General features: G+C 42.5%; 1 protein-coding gene across 2 annotated transcripts in view; it reads left to right on the top strand.

Annotated features, from left to right (window-relative positions):
* Usp7 (ubiquitin specific peptidase 7) overlaps positions 1 to 21,904 on the top strand; it is a 53,895-nt gene that overhangs the window by 18,164 nt on the left and 13,827 nt on the right. The window contains exons 2-11 of one of the 2 annotated variants that reach the window (XM_021644992.2): positions 6,891 to 6,995; positions 11,715 to 11,913; positions 13,754 to 13,892; positions 14,856 to 14,944; positions 15,979 to 16,087; positions 17,175 to 17,305; positions 17,782 to 17,836; positions 18,823 to 18,903; positions 19,006 to 19,096; positions 20,669 to 20,751. In XM_021644992.2, the coding sequence (XP_021500667.1) occupies positions 6,891 to 6,995; positions 11,715 to 11,913; positions 13,754 to 13,892; positions 14,856 to 14,944; positions 15,979 to 16,087; positions 17,175 to 17,305; positions 17,782 to 17,836; positions 18,823 to 18,903; positions 19,006 to 19,096; positions 20,669 to 20,751 (1,082 nt within the window). Of the gene's footprint in view, positions 1 to 6,890; positions 6,996 to 7,768; positions 7,928 to 11,714; positions 11,914 to 13,753; positions 13,893 to 14,855; positions 14,945 to 15,978; positions 16,088 to 17,174; positions 17,306 to 17,781; positions 17,837 to 18,822; positions 18,904 to 19,005; positions 19,097 to 20,668; positions 20,752 to 21,904 lie in introns of those variants that run through there. The other variant, XM_021644993.2, reaches the window with a different exon arrangement.

Genomic DNA, 21,904 nt, shown 5'->3' with positions numbered 1-21,904 from the left:
GTAAATGTTGAGAATTCTGTTTAGGGTTGGTGGATTACTTTGGTCCAGGTGGACCAGGACCTAATTTTGTTTGTAATAGGGGAATCCAGGGAAAGAGTACAAAGTCTCTGATTGTTTTTGAGATGGAAATTTTGTAATTCAGGCTGGCCTGAGGTCCCTTACCCCTACTCCCTACCCCCCCAATTCTGGCCACTACCCACCACCGAGCTCTAGGATTCCAATATGGAACCCAGGCTTCAATACATACTTGGCAAACCCTTTACTAACTGAGCCCCAGCCCCTGTCCACTACACAGTCTAAAAAAGCATATATACACACTTAAAGCACTGTATTATCCTTTACAGATTATCATGTCTGTTGATTAGGATCTTGTGACATGGCCCCTTACGAGTCCCAAGTGTGACTTTAATCAACCCATAGTTCTATCAGTAAACAAGACTTGTGGTTGTAACTGAGAACTTACATACCTGGTACATAATAGTAACCTTGCCCACACTAGGCAAGTGTTTGTCGCATCTTCGAGCCCTTCAATTGGAGTTTTGTTTTTAAACTTTCCATTCTTCTGCTCACCCTCCCTAGTGCTATCTGTGGTATATCACCATGATTTTGGTTAGTGAAATGTTTATGAATGTTTCCTTACTGCCCCTTCTCCAGCTCAGACATAAGCTCTTCCACCTCCATGTCCAGCATAGCCAGGGACATACCTGAATGGAGTGGTAAGGGAAGGAGGAAAAGAAAAATGCAGACACAGAAAACCTGAGGTCAGGTGGACTGGGCTTTCTTGAAATGACAGCATCCCAGAAGCTCAGTGTATTATATATTGAGAGGCAGGATACATACATGCATACACACACAGCTGAATCAAGGAAGCAGGTGATTGTATACAGCTGAATGTTTCAAGGAGGCTGTCCTAGCTAATCTTGGTAGGGGAGCAGGCTTCAGGCTGTAAATGGGGTGGGTATTTTGGGCATTTTCTGGACACACTATCAACATCTGTACATGGACCAGAGGAAAGTTTGCCATTTCTCTGAGCTACACTACTGGTGGGGGTGGGTGGTTGATTTTGCCATTTTTTGTTCCATGATCCTGAGGCTGTGGTCCTTAACATGGCCAGCTCATGCAACAGCACATATTCACTTGGGATTTCACACACTCAAGACCTTCCATATCTCCCCACACCCACCACGCACCTGCTCCCTTCTAGTGTACTTGTTTATTGTGGGAAACTTCATTTTTCAGGAGGCCATCGATGTTTCATTGGGTAAAGACGTGCTACTAAGCCCGATCTGCCTTTGATCCTACACTGTGGAAAGGAAAGAATCCACTCACTCAAGTTCTGAACTGTACATGTACCTGACATGGCTTGTATACAGATCCTTAGATTTTTTTCTCTTTAGTTGTTTGAGACCACCATACCCTGTGTGATGCCTGGTGGTAAGATTTTTCTGTCAGCCTCTTTCCTTACTTCTTAGGCTTAATGATTAATAATTTAAAAATTTGTAGTCATTTAGACTTACAGAGAAGTTGCAGAGTTGCTACAAGGAATTCTTTTGTCTTCCACTTGGTTCTTCCCTAGGTTAAAACCTCCACAATTCACAGGTGTGGAATTGACCTTAAAACATTACTCAAGGCTGGTTGGTTTTGTGGCTTCACTGGCGTTCCCATAAATGTCCTCTTCCTGGTCGTGTGGTCATTTTGCCTTATCTGAATTGATGGGGTTTTTGGAATATATTTCTTGTCCTAAAAACAAGAATTTTGCAGGATGCTTTAAAAAAAAGAATGTTGAGGTGTACAGCTCCTGGAGGTTCTATGCATTCACTCCGCTGTGGGCCACAGAACCTCTCCTCTCCAGCCCTAGACTCTGGGCTACAGAGCCATGAGACATGGCTGGGAACTGCAGGCTTGGGCAAGAAGGTGATTCAAGACTTCCAGACCAGTACCTCATAGCTCACTAACCCCTCAAATGATTGCGACTATAGATTAATTAGTATCAGTCTAAGATATATATGCAGAGTACTAGATCTCTATCCTCCCTACCTTCTTCCTTCCTCCCTCTTTGTCCCCCCTTTCTTCCCTCTTTATATCTGTCCCCTGTCCTTAAAAATCTTTATCCTTTTCTCCTTCCTTCCCCTTTTTGTGGTAATAGAGATTGAACATAGAGCCTCATGAATGCTCTAGGCAAGTACTTTAACACTCAGCCAGGTCCCAACTCTTATTACAGATAGCCTTTGTATTAAGTAATATTCTGAATTGAGTTTAGTGTGGGTTGAGGAAGAGGAACCATGCAGATAATCTTTTAAAATTGGATGATGGGGATGAAGATGTGCAGTTCTGCTTTGTGTGACCTGCCTAGGATCCAAGAATTGGCCCCTGTATTCTGCTTTGTAATACTGGGTTGTTACTAGTTTATTACCATAATTGGGGGCAGAGTGGAAAGATACCTAAGGCTTTAAAGAGAGAGCTGAACTTGCAGCCAAGGCCACCACATGGTGTGGTGGTACACAGGACTCTTGGTTAGCAGATTCTGGTTATTATTTGGAATATTGAATGTCTTCTCCTGCTCTAGCCTTTTAAGGCTAACACAAAGTTCTTCCTCTGAGCTCTAGTATCTTATCCAGGTTTGAGACTGAGGTGCTAATTTTGCACTATCCATTTCCATAGCAGTTGGCAAGTGTTCTTCGGTGAGATGGGGTAGTTCTGTTATGACATCACAAATGGAAGTCGATGGGAAGAAGCATAGGCCTCATCAGAAAGGAGGAGGAAGTTTAGACTTTATAACTAGCCAAGCAGCTATGACGGGTCTAAAAAGAGTGGGTGGTGGCTTTTATTTTTTGTTTTCTTTTTACCTTTTACTAAACAGAATTAAACCTTTGATACTTACAGTGATGAAAACTGATAAACCCTTCTGAGTGACTTACTCTACTTAGAATGGCAATTGAGAATTGCGATTGCTTTATTTCCTGTAGCTACTGAGCATACAGAGGTTGGGTTTTTTTGGAGGAAGTGCTCAGAGTTGAACCACTCATGATAGGTTAGTACTCTTATTGCTGAGCTACACTTCCAGCCCCAGGGACATTTTTTTCCTAGCCATTTTAGTCACTGTCATTGTTGATCAGATGATTTCTCATTTTTTGTGATGGTTGTGTTTCAGGAAATTAATACTGGGTGTCATTTCTGGCTAAGTTAGAGTTTAAATTACTTATAAAATTCCAGCTAGGGGCTTGGGAGAGAGCTCAGCAGGTAAATTGAGTAAGCTTTAGGACCTGAGTTTGGAGCCCACATAAAGACACAACTGCAACCCCAGTGTTTAGGGCTGGGAGTCAGCACAGGGTTGAGACAAGTGGATCCTGTAGACTCATTTATCAGCCAGTCTAGTGGAATAGCTGAGATTCATACTAAGAATTACTGACTCAAAGAAAGGAAAAAGTGGAGAGTGAGAATCCATCCAGTGTCTACTTCTGGCCTTTACCTTATGTGTCCGTGAGTGACTGACTACTCACATATCTCTGCCCAATCAGTAGGACAGAAAACCTAGGAGTGGAACTACTTTTATGTATTATAAACCAGTTCTTCAAGTATGTCTTCCACAATTAAGGCACCAGAATACTGGTATAGTATTCTGGCCCAGGAATTACTGCATCTTAAGTTTTAAACGCTGTTGAAGAGCTTTACACACTGGATGTTCTATCCTTTAGGAGGTAGACTTGAGCTGTGTAGGCAGTTTGGTAGCTTTTGGTGACTGAGTTTCTAGCACCTGGCAGACCAAGTGACCTTGTGTGACATTATATAGCCACTGGCCTTAACAATTCTCTGTACCTGTGTGGTGGGTTAATTTGGGTGTGAGTTGGGCTGTCCCTTTGGAAAATACTTCAACTGCAGGCCTCTACTTGTTTTCTCCCTAGATCTGCCAACTGTAACTCAGCCTTCATAGGTCATGGAGCAAATGCTGAAACACCGGCTCTCTTCAGTCATACGTTGCAGTTAGCTTATTGCTGAGAGTTGTGATATTTGTTCACTTTACTTAGACCACAATGTATCGGATGTGTCACATGAAGCCATAGCTGGTGTCTTGAACTGACTTATAACTTTTGCAGGAAAAGCACTCTTATCCAGCACAGCTTAAACAGCCTTTAATCCCAGCAAAACAACAAAATCCCTCTTTTAGCTGCAATCTGAATGTACTTGTATCTTTAATTTCAGTGGAACTAATAAAAGCAGACCTTTGTCTTACAGTTAGTAATGAGTTAAAAAATGCTTTTGGATGCTTATATATTTAGAAGGATGTTGAGAGTGGTTTGTCAGGTTGGTATTTTGACACAAGTCATGTTTAAAGGCATTTGTGATGGGACCAGTTGTACTGACAGGTGTAATTGAAGAGAATTCCTTTAGGAGCTGATAACCCCCATTCTTGGGTGCTCAACAGACTGGCCACTGTCACTTAAACTCCCGTGAGGTTCCCGATGAACAGGGTCAATCGGAATAGATTTGTCAAGGAAGTGAGTGATATGCTCTGCCTATTCCAGCACACAACTTTCCCAGATTTATATATGAAGTTGCTTGGTTGATTTTTCAAGCCAGGGTTTCTCTGTGCAGCTCTGGCTGTCCTGGAGCGTGCTCTGTAGACCAGGCTGACTCAAACTCAGAGATCACTCTCCTCTTCCTCCCAAATTCTGGGATTAAAAGCTTGCACCACTACCACTAGGCTGTTTGTTTTTGAGACATGGTCTCACTGCGAATCCCAGGCTGTCTTCAAACAGATCTACCAGCCTCTGCTGGGATAAAGGCACATGCCACCATGCCCAATTTACATTTTTTTGGTGTGTGTTTGTGTGTGTGTGTGTGTGTGTGTGTGTGTGTGCGCGCTAGTGGGTTGGTTTGGGGAGAAAACTTGGGAAAAGACAAAGTGAGAGAACTTGAGCAGATACACATATGCTGTGGTATATGTATGGAACACAGAAAACAACATTGAGTGTTGGTCCCTCCTTCCACTGCATCTCAGAGATGGAACTCAGGTTATGAGGCTTTTTGGTAAGCACTGTAACCAGGGGCTGAGATACTGCACTGGCCAAAGCCCTCCTGCTTAGTTAATTGCATGTAAAGCAATTAAAAAAAATTAACAGTATGTGCGGAGAAGTTACATTGTGACCATTTTAACACAGGCAACACTAATGAAATGCCTCAAAAGTTACAGGCTTTGGTTAGTGTTTACCCCATAAAACTTCAAAAGAGTGATTTGAATTCATTTGAGGGGAATAAATTTAGTCAAAAAAATTCTGAAGTACCCCGTGCTTTTTCTCTTTTAGCTCTATGTTCATTAGAAAGTTTGGGTTAGTAAACCACCAAAAAGAATCTCAACCATCTCCCACCCACCTCTTACGCAAAAAAACCTTCTCATTGCATGTCACCTGGCATGGTGATTGTGAGTTCTAGGCTACCCAGAAGACCTCCTTTACCATCCCCAATATTCCACATCCTTTAAGACAAACCCTTATCCAAGGGATTGTGGTTCTTAGAGATTAAAGGGCCAGTTTTAGAAAGTGTTTCACAGCTTTCTAGCACAAATGTGTATTAGAGAGGCCCTGTTAACTTGTGGAGATTGGAAGTGATCCTAAATTTCTCTGTTCAAATGTGGCTGGGAATGCCTGTTGTTATTTTGATTGTTTTGAGAGAAAGTGAAGCGTCATTTAATTCAAGAGTTGTTAGAAGAGTTCTCATGCTCAAACTGCTGGAGGGTTGCATTTTGAGAGCCAAACGGGGAAAACACCTCAGCTCTGTCCATGGTCCTGAACTAGTGTGTCTCCTAGTGATAGACTTCGGATTATGAAATATGAAGGTCTAGCACACAGCTACCTAGCTCTTCAGAAAAGGGTGCCTCCTGCAGGTAGTAGGACCCATTTCCTGCTGGGTATTTAGAGTGGCAGGGAAAACCCAAAGCTCTTGGACAAAATGGGGTAGCATTTGTGGAATTGAGCTACTTTATTCAAGTGTTTTGGTATGGTATACATGGGCTGATTAACCCCAGCCAGATGTGTTGTCTCTAGCTGTAGTCCCAACATTTAGGGAGGCAGAATGATCATCACAAATCCAAGAGCAACCCATAGTTTTTCTACTCAGTTTTGTTTCCAGAATTTTAGTTAACTTAGTAGTCTGTAGAGTTAAGGTTTTTATTCAAAGGTGTGTATGTGTGTGTCTAAGTGTATGTGTTGTACATGTGAGCACAGGTACTCTTAAAGTTCAGATGAGAACATTATGACCCTGGGTACTAAGAGTTACAGGCAGCTGTGAGCTGCCATGTTGGTTTTGGGAACTGAACTCAGGTCCTCTGCAGACGTGGTGAGTGCTCTGAAACTCTGGACCTCTGAGCAATCTCTTCATTCCTGGGTTAAATTTTATTGTTTTCTTGTGACTAAGCGTGGAACCCAGGAATTTGTGTGTGCTAGGTAAGAGCTCTCCTGAAGATCTACAGCCCTACCATGGAGGATTTACTTTTAATTATTAGGAAGGCTACTGCAAAATGATTTTCCTTGTCAGTTAGTAAAAGTTCTTAAATATAAGCCATTAGCCACTGCAGAATAAGAGTAAATAAAAAATGATACACATAAGCATCTTATATATACAGATTAGTCTTTTTATTAATTATAAGTGGAGCAGATTATCATGCATTGTGGCCAGTATTCATCTGCCTTCAATCTTTGAAAACTTGCATTAGTAAATATGAGTTATGTTACAATTAGAATTTAGTGGCTACAAATTATCAAAAGCACAAATATATAATATTTGTGCTTTTATAAATAAATAAAATATATTTTATTTATAAATAAATAAAATATATTTATTCATCTAGTTCAACTATGAAGATCAACTCACGAGTTTCTTATTTTTCCTTAAAGCTGGAGATACAGATGACCCACCAAGAATCACTCAGAACCCTGTCATCAATGGGAATGTAGCCCTGAGTGATGGGCACAGCAATGCGGAGGAGGACATGGAGGACGGTAAGCATCGCTCACTTACTCACAGCTGTGGAGCGCTGTCAGAAACACAAGCCATCTGTATTTTTTGTTTTTCTTTTTTGTTGTTTTTTTTTTTTTTTTTTTGAGTACTTTCTAGTCTTTAGAGTAGTTAGTTTTCAAGAGGTTGTATATGAGGGCGATTTAGGATCCTATTTCTGTTTTGAATTTCAAGATTGTGTAAGATCTCAAGGTAAGTTGTTTCTCCTCAGTTTAGGCAAGGGGGTTCAAATCCAGAGGTTTGTAGTGAGTGGGCATCTGCTCATACCCACAGGTTTCCAGCCACTGTTAGCATCCAGGGTGCCAGGTGGATTTTCTTTTCCCACTTGTTTGCAGCAAGATCCTTTCAGGCATTGGGATTTGGTTTTTCCACTGCATTCCAACTTTAGTCTCTTATCAGTCCACTACAATTGCGAACATTTTCCCAATTCCTGTTAGGTATGAAGTGAGAGCCAAGCGTTGGGCCCTATACTTCCTTCACTCACTTTTCTCTGTAGCTTCCACGTGGAAAAGCATATGCGTATGTATATGCATTGGGCATTTTGTGTCATGGAATCACTTTTCTTTTGAGAATTTCTTCTTTATAATATCATCTTAAGAGATGTAAACATTTGCAAGTCACAGTCCTGAGAAGGGAGCAGCCAGTAATTTTATGCAGCCCCTGGAATCTTGCAGTGTAATATGAAACCATGTTCTGTACAAGCATGTCCATCAATCCTCATGAGGGTTGTGTCCTTCCCAGGGGAGTAACGGGGCAGTTGAAAGAAACCATCAGGCACGGGCTGCACCACCAGAAGGACTGCTGTTCAGACCTCCTGCCAAAAGTTCAGCCTCCATGCGAAACTGCAGCCGCAGTTGAGAGTTCTCTCACAGTGCGGTTTACCCCTGGCAGCTGGCTGAGGCAATTTCTGAGGAAGGTAAAGAGGCGTGGGCTACACCCCGCTGCTTTGTTCCCCGTGGAGTGCGCTTTCCACTGTAGATGAAGGGCATCGGTGTGGGTGTGGTCTCATTGGTTATTGGGCGTTTGATGGTTTCACTTTGGACACCAGAGATGCCAGGAATGTTTCAGAGAGTACATTTGGGAAGCTGGCCAGGCAGAGGTGCCAGGTGTGCATCTGGGGTCAATTTGAGTTGTATGTAGAACAGGAGCCAAGCCTTACCCCATCAGATCTCCCAATGCAGTTTGCGCTCTCATTCAGAGTGTCTGGGAGACATAGATGCAGCTCTGAGACGGTGGGTTATTCTGTGTATTAGAAGAGGCCAGTGTTTCCCTCTTAACCTACCTGCTTTCTTCATTCAGTCACAACAGATATAACCAGATGTCTCCAGACATTGCCAAATGTTTCTTGGGGGCCTGGGTGGCCTAGGTTGAGAACCATGGTTAAGAGGTTATAAGTCAGCATTCTCTTTGGGCAAATAGTATTGGATTCTTAGTGCTAAATACTTATGCTGTATCTAATGCAAGAAAGTAGAAGTGCCCCAGTTTGGGTTCTTAGATGGAAAAAGCAGAGTGGTCCTCTTGTTACGTAGTTGGAATTGTCTTTAGTGAGGGCTCGGGCCCTAAGCCTGTTTAGAGCATGACAAAGGCACAGGAGGGCGGGCTCTGCTTCTAGAGCAGATTTTAGGGGTGATCTTTTCCAGAGGTAATGTGATTGTGAAACATGAATGTAGATTGTATGTGTCATGTGGCCAGGGTGAGAACCTTTTAAAGGTTGAGGAGCTCTGCATTATGCATGCCTCAGCTGTCCATGCCCAAATATCCTTCTACAGGGGGTTTCCTCAAGGATTCCCCAGACTCTGGCTTTGAACCCCTTTACTTAAATCTTTTTTAAAACACACCAAACTTAGGACACATGCTGGATTTAGGCCAACTGGATTTAGGCCAATTTGTAACCAAATGATCAGTGCCTTTACTGTGCTGAGGGTCCTTCTTAGTAAGTGCCATTTCTTGTGTAAGAACTTAGGTAGCTTGGCAGTGCCGACATTAATGGAGAACATGGTTAGTTGATGAAAAGAGCATTTAAAAAACCCTGTTAACAGTAATGGCATGGGCAAGTCTCAGAGCTGCTTTCTTATCATTCTTATTTTCTTAGGTATAGTTTTTCCTTAGATGACTAAGAGAAAGGTCAGAGCAAACACATAGGCTGTGAAGATCTAGACAGTTGTAGGTATCTGGAAACAACCCATTTCTTCAGATTAACTAACTTGCAAAATTTGTATTAGAATGACTACCATGTAAGAAGGGTTGAGAAAAGATCCCTCTAGAGCCACAATTTGGAGAAATTTGTCCATTCGGAAGCCTGCAGTACCCTACCTTCATCTGCTTTCTCTAAAAAAATTGAAGGCTGGGCCAATTCATTGGCATTTGCTCTGGGCAGATAAGATAATAAGGAGTGTGGTGCTTTGGGGCGGGCAGTACAGTTATTGTGCTGCTCCACAGTTTCTGCTGCAGGATTGATGCTTGTCAGTTGTCTAGGAGTCTGGATGAATAGAAGTATTTGTGAGCAAAGTGACCACAGTGGCCTCAGGCTATCTCCACTTGAATGATAGGATCGTATAGGCGTCCTTCATGTTGATCCGTTGTCTATTTAAAAATGACAAAAAGTAGAAAACCAATGAAACACTTAAAACTCAAACGTGTTTTTTTGTTTGTTTGTTTTTAAGTATATGGGCTCCCATGTACTGCTGCATCCATTATCCTAGTGTTGTGAACACCAAGGGCCTTGCTCATGTCAACCGTAGGCTCTATACCTGAATTGTACCCCAGCCCCCAAGTTATTCATAAGAAGTTTCAACTTCCTTAGCCTGTTCTAAGAATGTGCCTTCAGTATAACATAGAAATCCAGTGTGACATGTAACAGACAGGTGAAGTAGGAACCTTGGACAGTGTCAAGTTCCAGTTTTTAAAAGAAAATTACATGTTAATATAAATTTCACCATTGTTACTTTTTACTTAATATTTAAGGAATAATTTGGGGATTTGATGAATGTGTGGCACAGAAGACTAAAAATTTACAGTATGCTTCAATTTTTGTGGGCATAAAATGTAATCCAATAAATCTGAATAGCAGAGATAGGCTAGTTTTATTGGTCCCCGTATCTTGTAGAGCACATCATCGCTGTCCTTGGTATCTCCACAGAAGACAGGCATTATTAAAGACTCGTTGTCACTTTGTAACATGCTTCATGTCAGTATGCCTCAGTTTCCTTATCTGTAAAGTAGAAATTAATGCTGCTCAGGTGCTATTTGTATGTCCCTTACAGCATGTGGCTAAACCTTTTCTGCTAAGTCCTTTTAGGTAAATTAATAGACAGAATTTTTCCCTTCAAATGGGTATAGGAATACCCTACTCAGTAGACTTCGGTCAGTCATCAGTACCCTGTCACAGCTTCCTAAAGCTGCTCTTCCTGTTATAGTGTTCCTGCCCTGACTGAGGGAGCCGGGATGTGCATAGTTAAAAAACAGGGGTGAGGGAACTCTGACAGCGACTTTGGTAAAGAATACCCTCTTGTGAGGACTGATGGACATGTTTTCTTAAGAACAGACCCAGGTAGTTGCAAACTTCTAGCAACTTTAGTATATCTAGAAGCAGGTGATCCCACAAACTCATTTTGTGTGCAGTTTGGAGATGGAAGGGTTGTGGGGCTTTGTTGTGATGGCCTTCAGCAATCTGGGGTTTTAAGGGGGCAGAGTGTTTCTGTTAATTAATATCCTCTTCATGAGTCTAGTCTAGTTATACTCTGGGACCTAGTTAGGGATGTTAGTACCTGAATCTATGTCAGGGTGGGGGAGAGGGAGGGACAGCTTCAGGCCTCTCAGAGGTGGCCTTCAGTCCCTACCAGTCAGGGAGCTGTTCTTTCTCTGCAGCAAGGCAAGCACAGAAAGTGATTATTTCAGACACTTCTGCAGCCTCTTGGTTTTCTGAGGCTTTTGTCATGCTTTACTGGTGCTTGTCGGTAGCAACTGTGGCAAAGTGGCTGTAGAGGAGAGCTCCCTCGCTGTAGCTTGAGAACAGTAATACATTACTGGGACTGTATCAGCTTACTGGCCTGTGGTTCCTTGCCAATGATGGGTAAATGATACCCTTTTTTTTAGATGATGCATTTTTGATTGAGACACTGAACCTCTGAGCAGAGGCAGTGTAGGCAGAAACCTTCACTCCTGTGCTATTATTCATATTGGAAAGAACTTTAATTTCTTTATAATTTAATCGCTATAATAAGGATCCAGCTTATTATTTCACAGAAGCTGATGCTGAGGGGACAGTATTGGCTGTCAGGCATGTGCTGTGCTCCCAGCACAGTGGCTGGTCTCTTGAGCTGCCTTTTTCCCTCCTCCCTAGTCAGTCCAAGGCTCATCCATCCTGTCTAAGTCCCGCTTACATACAGAAATGCAAACCCATCTTTTCCTTCCCTCCCACATCTGTCCCCTCACTTGATGCCCAGGTTTGGAGGTGAACACTGAAGTAAATGTTCATTCCTCTAAACTCGTGGTTCTCTGAGGGAAGGCAGGTGTGTGTGAGGTTGCCAGCCATGCAGAGACTGTCCTGATTAGTCTTTTTATAAATTCGAAATGACACTACCATTTCCCCAGAGGCTTTAGCAGTTGGATGGGATTGAGATCTTGTAGAGAAGTTTACTGCAGTGTTCATGCGCTTTTGGTTAATGCCTTGGCTTTGTGATTGATGGCATGTTTTCTTGCAGACACCAGTTGGCGCTCCGAGGCAACCTTTCAGTTCACTGTCGAGCGCTTCAGCAGACTGAGTGAGTCGGTCCTTAGCCCTCCGTGTTTTGTGCGAAATCTGCCATGGAAGATTATGGTGATGCCACGCTTTTATCCAGACAGACCACACCAAAAAAGCGTAGGATTCTTTCTCCAGTGCAATGCTGAATCTGACTCCACGTAAGAGTTTAAATGATGCAACTACAAATGCACAAATTTCTGGAAGCCAAATTCCATCAGTCTTACTCAATTTCATTTTCCGTTTCTTTGTAACTCTATACAGTGCCTTTTAATTTGCCTCTGGGGATGGAACCTAGGGACTGTACCACTGTGTTATAGCCCCAGCCCTGTAACCTAAAGCCAGGCATAGTACAGTAGAGCCCACCAGGCTGTACTGGTTCATGTGGACTCTGCCAGCTCTCAACTACCCGTTCCCTTCTTACCATCAGCAAATGCTTTAATGTGACTGTCAGAGGCTGGCAGCCCTTCTGATGGCCTGTGCCCATGGACTAGGTGGAAAGTACAAGTCATAGCAGTTAGTGAGGTATTTAAAAAAAACAGTGTAGATCTGGCCTAATGAGGGTGAAAAGTTTTGGTCATCACTTTTCAAGAGGAGGTTTATTGTAAAATTGTCATGATATTCAGTAATTGGGAAATGGAGGCAAAATGTTCAGTTTAAGGCCATCAGACCCTGTCTTAGTAACTGAGAAACAAATCTTGGAGGTCCTTCCAATTACGTGAAAGAGGTTTCATGTTGTGTAAATCTATTAAACTTTACCTCTTGTGTTTCATCTCAGAAGTGTGTGGATCTTTCTTCAGTCTGCATCCCTCACTGTCAAGTGTTCAACTCCTGTTGGAGGGGCAGTTGGGTGAGGGTTGATGTGGAGTGCATTGTCCCTTTGTCTAGACCAAGGAGCCTAACACTGTACTTAGGCCCCATGTTAGCCCCTGAGTCTGGTGCTTGGGAACTTTGGGAAGAACGTTCTCCAGAGGATAGCAGCTTTGGCTGTTCTATGAATGCACCTGGGAAAAACACAACTTACTTCCTTCTCCTTTAAAGAGGTGCCAAGCTAAGCTGGCAAGTGGGTATGCCTAGTACAAGCAGTGGGCTTTGTGCAAGCCTCAGCACTGGGGCCTCTTCCCCAAAAAGGTGTGAGATTAACTTTAAGTGTAGCGAGGGACATTTATTGATGAAGGTTTCTCTTAGCTTGTCTCTGGTAGTAAATTGGTGCCCCGGCTGGACTGCATAGATGGAAGTCATGGAGCCAACCTCTGGCGTCTCCATTGGCAACACATACCTTCCTCTGTGCCTGTTCCCTCCTGATACATAGGGCAGGTGTGCTGGGAGCCCCGCGGCACAGGTGCAGGTGCTGCTTGGGAAATGCTGCTTTGTGGTAGAACTCAGAGGTGCATCCACCTTCATTTGGGGGTGAAGGAGAAAGACTTTCTTTCTTTCTTTCTTTTTTTTTTTTTTAGGATAGTCTTGAATTCCCAGTAATCCCCTTTCCTCAGCTTTTTGGGTGCTAGAGATTATGTGTGTGTGCTACCATACCTTGCTCTTCCACTTTTTAAATCTTGTATTCCCTATCACAGGGATTTGTACATGCTATGCAACTACTGCTGCTGAGCTACACCCCCTCATCTGCCGCCGTTGTGTAAAGCCTACCACTGAAACTTAAAGTTTAGGAACTTGTGTTTTATACTTAACAGTTAAACGTTTTAGAGGATAATAAACACAAGCCAGTTACCATGGCACACACCCTAATCTTAGCCTTCAGAAGGCAGAGAGGCAGGTAGATCTCTGGGATCTAGTCTAGCTAGAGTCACATGGTGGAGACCCTTATCTCCAAATAACAAAATGAATCATGAGTTAAGCTACTGTGGTTGTAACCTCCAATCCCTCTTCTCTATCCAAGGTAGATTTTCGTGTGCTGGTTTTGCTGTTTTAAAAACATGTGACTCTCAGTTAAATGTGTTAACTAAGGCTTGGGTGATTTTTCTCCTCCCCTCCCCCAAATAGGTCGTGGTCCTGTCATGCACAAGCAGTGCTGAAGATAATAAATTACAGGGACGATGACAAATCATTCAGCCGTCGAATCAGTCACTTGTTCTTCCACAAGGAAAATGACTGGGGATTCTCTAATTTTATGGCCTGGAGTGTAAGTGACAGTTTTTAGTCTCAACTTTGCAACTGTGGCTGCTAGTCTTGTTCTTTTATTCTTCAAAAGCCTTGCTTTGTGAGTGATCAGATACCTGGAAGTTGGTGTGGCTTTCTGGCATTAGGTGTTTAGTACACATAGGGATTCAGGTTGCAACCTTTGAAGTTTTACCTACTATCCTGTGTGTGCCTGGTATACAGGCTTGATTATCTTCTCTCTCTCTTTCTCTCTCTCTGTAAATAACTAAGAGTGGACACATGTGGGCCATGGTGTGGCACATTTATGTGGGTTCTGTGGATTGAACTCAGGTCCATGAATTCAGAACTCACTAGGTAGACCAGGCTGGCCTCCACCTGCCTCTGCCTCCCAAGTGTTGGGCTTAAAGGCATGTGCTACCAGTTTTAAAAATCTCTTCCAAAAGCTCCTTGTTTGTATCTGTGTATCTGTGTGTGTGTGTGTGTGTGTGTGTGTGTATGCCACAGGGCTCAGGAGGGGCTGTCAGATTCTTTGGGATTGGAGTGAGACATTTGTAAGATGTGTGTATTAGGGCAGAACTCTTGATTCTCATGTTGGAGCAGCAAACCTATTTAGCAGAGTTGTAAAGCACCTGTTTTAATCACACATTGAAAGTTCCTCCTTGTAAGCTAACCTTCCTAGGGAAGACAGTACTCTTGGGGTCCCTCTCTGCAGCGGTAGTGGCCAATGGGTGATCTTTGGCATGTTGCTCTCCAGTAGAAGTACTTTAGAACCTCACCGGCTTACCCAGGCTATGTTACTAAACTCTGAGCACCTTTGCAAACCTCTCAGGGAGCATACTTAAAACAAAATGGAGCACTTCCAAGCTAGAGCCAAGTTGTACAAACATCTTGCTTTACTGAGTGCAGAGTACAGAGACCGTCGCCTCATTGGAATAAAGGAGGTGCTTATGTGTTCTTAAGTGAGTTGGATATTTTTATTTTACAGGAAGTGACTGATCCTGAAAAAGGATTTATAGATGATGACAAAGTCACCTTTGAAGTTTTCGTACAGGCGGATGCTCCCCATGGAGTTGCGTAAGTTTTTGTTCAGTTGGGTACTCTTACACTGTCTTGAGAAATGTTAGCATGTGTTTAAGATATGTGCTCACCCTATAAGCCTGCCCCTTTGAGCTTCACCAACACTCTGTAGCACAGTGCCTGTTTCACACTCACTCATTTAACTCTTCTCACCAATGGGTTTTCTGAATATAGCCAGCACTATCTAATTTTAACATCTCAGGAAGGCACAGTCTTGTAGAGAAGCCAGAGCCTTTGTGTTCGTGGACACTGCAGTGCAGGTCTGGTTTTATTATGCACAAGTATGAAAACCTGTCATAGGGAATATGCTGGGCGCTACTGACAGTTCCAGTCCCCTTTTAGGTGTGAGGTTTTAATCTGGGCCAAAGCCAGGCCCTGGGACTGTGTAGTATCTGTCATTCTCACTGATGGTGTTGGTTTATTCTCTTGTTAGTGTGTAGAGGGAGGTTGGGTGGAAATAGATTTCTTATTTCCTAGTAGATTTCTCTGCGTGTGTTACCACATGGGTTGAAAATGTTTGGGACACGGCTCAGACTACCAGCTCTCGTCTTGAGTAGCCACCCAAAGAGCATAACAAAGAGGAAAAGCCCTTGCGGTTTAGAAGTACATTCTAAATACACATTTCTGTCTTTCTTCTGAAAATACTTTAATGTAGAATTGGCAGTGGTGGGATAGTCTCTGTGTGTGTGATCAGATTGTTCTGAACTCACACCCCCAGTGTCCGTGAATGCTGATCTTTATGAATGACAGCAGTGCTGTAAACTGTTAGCAGACTGGTGAATGCTGAGTTTGAATAGTCATGGCAATTAAAGGATCTGTTTGATGTGCAGTCAGGCCTCATTTCCCACAGTGTTGTACCTAGAGGAATAGTGTGTGTAATGTGTTCCTTTGTCTGGATGCTAGAAAACAGATGATAGCATGAGATAGTGACATTTAGACACACAGATGTCAGGTGCAAACTGACCCCCATGCATTGTAGAAACCAGAAGATGTCCTGTACAGTGGACCTTCAAGTTTGGATTATCTTTCAGGTGGGATTCAAAGAAGCATACTGGCTACGTTGGCTTAAAGAATCAGGGAGCGACATGTTATATGAATAGCTTGCTGCAGACTTTGTTTTTCACCAATCAACTACGAAAGGTAAATGAATAGTATTCCTCTCACTGGCTTTCTGCCTTCTGTTCTGGAAGGTATATCAAAGGCCCAAAAAAGTAAGCAGCTGATGTTCCCTTCCCTCCCTGAACTGTAGCCATTTCTCTATACAGAGGCCCTGCCATGCTGCCTGTAGTTCCTGGTTTGTTGTAGGGGGTAGAGGAGGCGGCACCTTGCTGCACCATCTCTTGAAGCTAAGGGGATCAACTTTAGATCCCCTTAGGGGATCTAAGCTTGAAGATTAGGGGATCAACTTTAAAAATACAAACACCATAATGATAACAAGTAATTGATCCTAGAACTAATGTTTGCTGCCTCTAAATTATGTTCCCAGGCTCCGAGCCTCACCTCCTTTGTGTGTTCAGATGTAAGATCTCTATATAGAACTGGCTCTCCTGGAACTGACATGCTGGCCAGAGATCTGCCTGGCTGGTCATGAAGACACGCCCAGCCCCACACCCTCTTTTAAAAAGTTATGATGGAGGGGTAGGGTCTAAATAAGTTGCCAGTGGCTTTAAACTCCCTTAATAGTCTTTGTGATCCTCCTGCCTTAGCTTCATAATAGCTGGTACTGGAAGAACCAGGTGTGCGCCTTATAGTACATGGATTAATAAGAATTTAAATCTGATGGTGGAGGGTGGTGCTTTTCTGATTTGAGGGGTTTTTGCAGACAATGTGATGCTGTACAAGAAGGAAATTGTAGTTAGACTCTTTCTGTGTCTCATTTGCACGCTTCTGCCAGGCAGGTGACCTCTGAGATGGGATTGTGTGAAGTGGTAGCTTGAGTGCCATCTGCATTTCATCATCTCTTTTTTGTTCATAAATAACGGCAGGTTTAAATTTGTACTGTCCCAGGGAGAATAAAACAAGTATTTTGCCTGGGTGGTGAGCTGTAGATGAGCTAAAAAAATTTTTTTTCATTCTGTTTTGTGTTTTCTAAATTGTCTCTACAGACATTTGATAGTTTTTCAAACTTGGGCATAGTTAAGAGCCCCTGTCAAATTGCTTTACTCCTTATGATATTAGAAATGATACTTTTACCTAAAATTAAACACTTCTAAATCAATTCTTTTAGGCTGTGTACATGATGCCAACAGAGGGCGATGATTCATCTAAAAGCGTCCCTCTAGCATTACAAAGAGTGTTCTATGAATTACAGCACAGCGATAAGCCCGTAGGAACAAAAAAGCTCACAAAGTCATTTGGGTATGTATCAGCAATCCACCTCCATTCTGCTTTCTGTGTAAGGGACAAGAGTGGAGACATGAGTGATATGGCATCAATCAAGTTCAGGCAGGCTTACAGTTATCCCAGAGTTTTTATACTATCCTTCAGTGGAAATAGGCTTTGTCTTAGAATTTTTTTAAAAAGATTTCACTACTTCGCTTTTCAACAAAGGGGCGTGTGTAGCTTTGAAATGTATGTACACTTAACTTGTAGATACTACCTTCTAGGTAAGATTTTAGAAAAACAAGCTTAAATTTTTTTGCTGACTGCTGATAATATTCAATTTAATCTGTGAATTATGACAAATCCCCAATATACCCTTTATATGCAAAAAAAACCCCACTGAATTTGAAGATAGTGGTTGCTTCACGTTAGTTTACGATCTAGATTGCGTCCTAATTTACGTCCCTGAAATGCAGAAATTGAAATGTAGATACTCGTTTTCTCTTTGAAAGGTGGGAAACTTTAGATAGCTTCATGCAACACGATGTTCAAGAGCTTTGTCGAGTGGTAAGTTTCAAGCAGTAACTGTTTGGTTCTTAGTGTGAATGTTTGAGGCACTGCTAGAGGTCTTTACCAAGTAAAACCTGACACTAATTAGACCACTTGCCTTGGCTCAGGCTTGGTGTGTAGGTCAGAGTACAGAGAACTGGGGTTTCAGATATGCACTACCATGCCTGGTTAAGGGCTCCTCTAGGTGTAAACAGTGGGCAGGACTGTGAGTCAGTAGAAGGTGACTTGCTGGGGAAGGTTGGACAGATGGTAGCTGTAAGTAGTTGGTTTCTTATTAGTTGACTGAGCCGTACGCACAGAAGCCACAAAGCAAAGGATATGCATATTGGCTTAAGCAGCCACATTGGCTGCAAAGTGGTACTGTCCGCTGCTGCTCAGTAACCCTTCTGTACCCACATCCCCCTGGGGGCTGCCTCTGTGCTGTTGCCCGTCCCCAAGGTCATTAGTCATTAGTACATCCTCATTCCTGGATTGAGGAAAGACAGATGCTTGTTCACGCAGACGTGGAATGTCTGTTCAAGGTGATTGGCTGGGCAAGGTGTGTTTTCTTTTTTGCAGCACTAGCTGGATTGAATCAGTTCATTAAATATCCATGGACAAACCAGTCAATCCTGTTGACAGGCTCAACCTCATTAATCTCTTGGTGTGGACCATTACGAGTTAAGTTTAGTGATCAATTTACATGCTTTTTCACAGAGGTAAAATAAATATAAAAAATGCTTCTAAAGGCACTACAGATTACTAATTCATTCCAAAGACTGTATAAAAGGTTAACCTCAACTATTGCATGTAGATATTTTTTTGTAAAAGCAAAAAAAAATCCAGCCAAGAAAGATATGTTTTTTTATAATTGCATGCCAAAGGTAATATTTTTATAGTCTAGAAATTCTTTGACTGTTGGCATTTCCAAGTAAAGTTGAGTTACTGTGCATTACTCAAGTCTAAGTCTTTATTTATTTTAACGTTCAAATCTTGTTTTTCAGTTGCTTGATAATGTGGAAAATAAGATGAAAGGCACATGTGTAGAAGGCACCATTCCAAAATTATTCAGAGGCAAAATGGTGGTATGTGAACATTAGTCTTAAAGAATGGCTTTGAAAGATTATAAATGTAGACTTGATGACCAACCCTCAAGCTGCCTTCTGTTTATTTTTACATTCTTACAGTCTTACATTCAATGCAAAGAAGTAGACTACCGTTCTGATAGGAGAGAAGATTATTATGATATCCAGCTAAGTATAAAAGGAAAGAAAAACAGTAAGTCTTGTTTCCATACTTTATGAGCTTTTAATCATTGCTGCCCTACCTCAGTATGTCTCGTTTTACACAGTGATTGTATTATAATAAAGGGTAGATGCAGGGAGTGACACCTGAAATACAGCACACTGGTTGACTGCTTGCTTCTACACTATCCAATTCTCAGAGCTGCGAGTTTGGCTGCCTAGAGCCCTCCCATGGCCTGTCCAGTCCCTGGCTCTCCTTATCCTCTAGAAGAAACCACTCTAGCTTTCAGCGACTTGGGCTAGCCTTTGTTGAGCATCACGATCATGTGTGCATCATGTATGTGCCTTATAGGAAAAGTGGTTTGATTATCACCTACTGTTCCATTTTAGGGACCATTCTTTTAAAGATATTTTGCTTATCTACAGGTGCAGCCCATTGCTCTTATTTTCTGCTTGCATTTATAACAAGGTTTACCCTCATTTATTTATTTCTTGGTGTGGACTGGTACATAATGAGTTTAGTGGTCATGCTTTTTCTCAGAACTAAAAACAATATAAAAGTGATTGTGTAATTTATGTTAAAGCCTGTATAAAAAGTTAGCCATCACTGTTGCGGATTAATTTTTTCTGGGCATACATGGAGTTGAGATTGGCAGGTGTTTTTTGCTTGTTTTTGTTTTGTATTATACCACTGCGTTCCTATTGGGACCCTTTTCCTGTGTTGAGGTATTCCTCCTGACCTCCATCATTAAGCTGGAATTCATGTTTACAGTGCACTGCTTTTTGTTTTTTGTTTTTCCCCTCCCTGCTCTGTCTTCACATGCTGTGTTCCCTCCAGCCTCTTGCTGCCAGGTGTTGCAGCTCTCATTGCCTTGAGCTTCTTTTTTCTTCACAGCATTTAGTCATTGTTAATCCTCTGTTCCTTTTCTCTCAGGACCCCTGCCCACACCACCTGTTGCCCTCAGTGTAACTGCTGACCTCATGTTGTCTAGTTGTGTTACTTCCACTGGAACAAAAGGCCTTTCTCCCAGAATGTGACTGGCTTTTACTCCTGATGATGCCATTTATTTAATGACACCTGCTAATTTTAGTGAAATCATTCTATTAGTTTTTGTTCTTCTGTCTTGTCACTGTTTTAATTGTGTGTGATCCAACTAGAATAGGGATGTGTCAGGACACAAGGGCTGACCTCACTCTGCCCCATGCAGGTCCATCTTTACCCTGGTTTGGTGTCATCATCCATCTCTTCAGTTTTATACCCCATTTCTAGGCCTGTTGATTGTCTATGCTGTCAGCCCCATACTGTTTTTATTGATTAAGCTTTTTAAGTGTTCCAGCAAAGTTGGAATGAAGTACTTGAGTTTCTCTTCCATTCTGCCATTTTACTGCACTGGAGAATAGCGTCAGCATCTTTAGATCATCAGAGAAGGTGCGGTGGCTGGTGTCACTTCATTCAGTAGATGATGAAGCTGCTCTTCATAGTTACAGTCACATGCTCTACTAGGTGTCCTACACACATTAATAATTTGCACCCAGATTGCCCATATTATGTACTTAAGCTTTATTATCATGCCAGTTGACTTACCCTTTTTATTTCTTTTTAAAGTATTTGAATCGTTCGTGGATTATGTGGCAGTAGAACAACTAGACGGTGACAACAAATATGATGCTGGCGAACATGGCCTGCAGGTAACCTTCCTGTAGTCTGTCACTGATTAGCACTGTGCTGTGGTGGTCTTTCTTGTACTTTTGAAATTTTGAGCTTATAGGCTTTCTCTCTCTGAGTAGTCCGCTGAGGTGGGAGGGTTGCTTGATAAATCAGTGCAGCATTTCATAGGCAGAACCAGTGAGATATGTGTGCTGTGAGGCTTGCCATTTTCTTCTCTTTAATTCCTCATTAGAGCATTTCCTGATTTTCTTATCAGGAAAAGTTTCTTGGTCATGGTGTTACTGTTTTTTGTTGTTGTTTCTTTCTTTCTTTTTTTTTTTTGGTACAGGGTTTACTGTATGTAGCCATGGCTGTCCTGAAACATGCTGCTCTAAGACACAGAAATCTGCCTGCCTCTGCCTTTATGGCAGATTGGTTAGGAGAAAAGGCATGTGTCTCCCAGCTCTTAATTTTGGATGTCATTAGTTTACTTTTCTGAGCAATAGGCTTTTAGGTAAGAAGTGCACCCTGTAGGCTCTGACCCCAAGAAACTAAGTGTAGAGCAAGTGACCTGTCCATGGTACAGTGGAGAGCTGGGCTGGGGGCAGGGGTTGCTGGTCAGGCTGGCGGCTGCATGCAGTAGTCTTGAGTCTTGTTTTCAGGTTTATCACTGGGCTCGCTGATGGAATGAGTTTATTATCAGCACCTACCAGGCCTGCCAGCTTGTAACTCATGGCACCATGGTTCTTTTCTCCTGTTTTCGACCACTGAGGATCTGGTGGCGTTGCTGCATGTAACAATGAGAGCTGAGGAGAGAGCTTGAGAGCACTGTAGTCCGCTCTTTTCCATCCTGCATGACTTAAGGATCTGGATGTGCAGCACGTCGTGCAGAGTGCTCACTTGAGTGGGAGTGGTGGGGTTGGAATACTTTCTCATTGTTCTTGAGAGTGTGCAGTTGGATGTCTGAACCTCTGCTTTGGTCTTTTCATGGAGTACCCCTGACAACGAATGTTGTCAAATGGGTTTTCCAGGTCACTAGCTGTTAACTAGAGTGGAGTTGGAAGTGAAGATGAGGGGAGGGGTTGAGGTACTAGTTAGAAGTAGGGCTAAGCATTGTGAGGACTGAGCCTGTGCCCCAGCATTCAAGGGAATAGGCTGCTCATTTCTTTGGAACCCTTCCTGCCTGCACATCTG

Source organism: Meriones unguiculatus, chromosome 11 (assembly GCF_030254825.1).
Source record: "Meriones unguiculatus strain TT.TT164.6M chromosome 11, Bangor_MerUng_6.1, whole genome shotgun sequence".
Lineage (NCBI taxonomy): Eukaryota > Metazoa > Chordata > Mammalia > Rodentia > Muridae > Meriones > Meriones unguiculatus.
The sequence above is the reverse complement of the archived record's forward strand: the minus strand, read 5'-3'. Positions and strand labels throughout refer to the sequence as shown.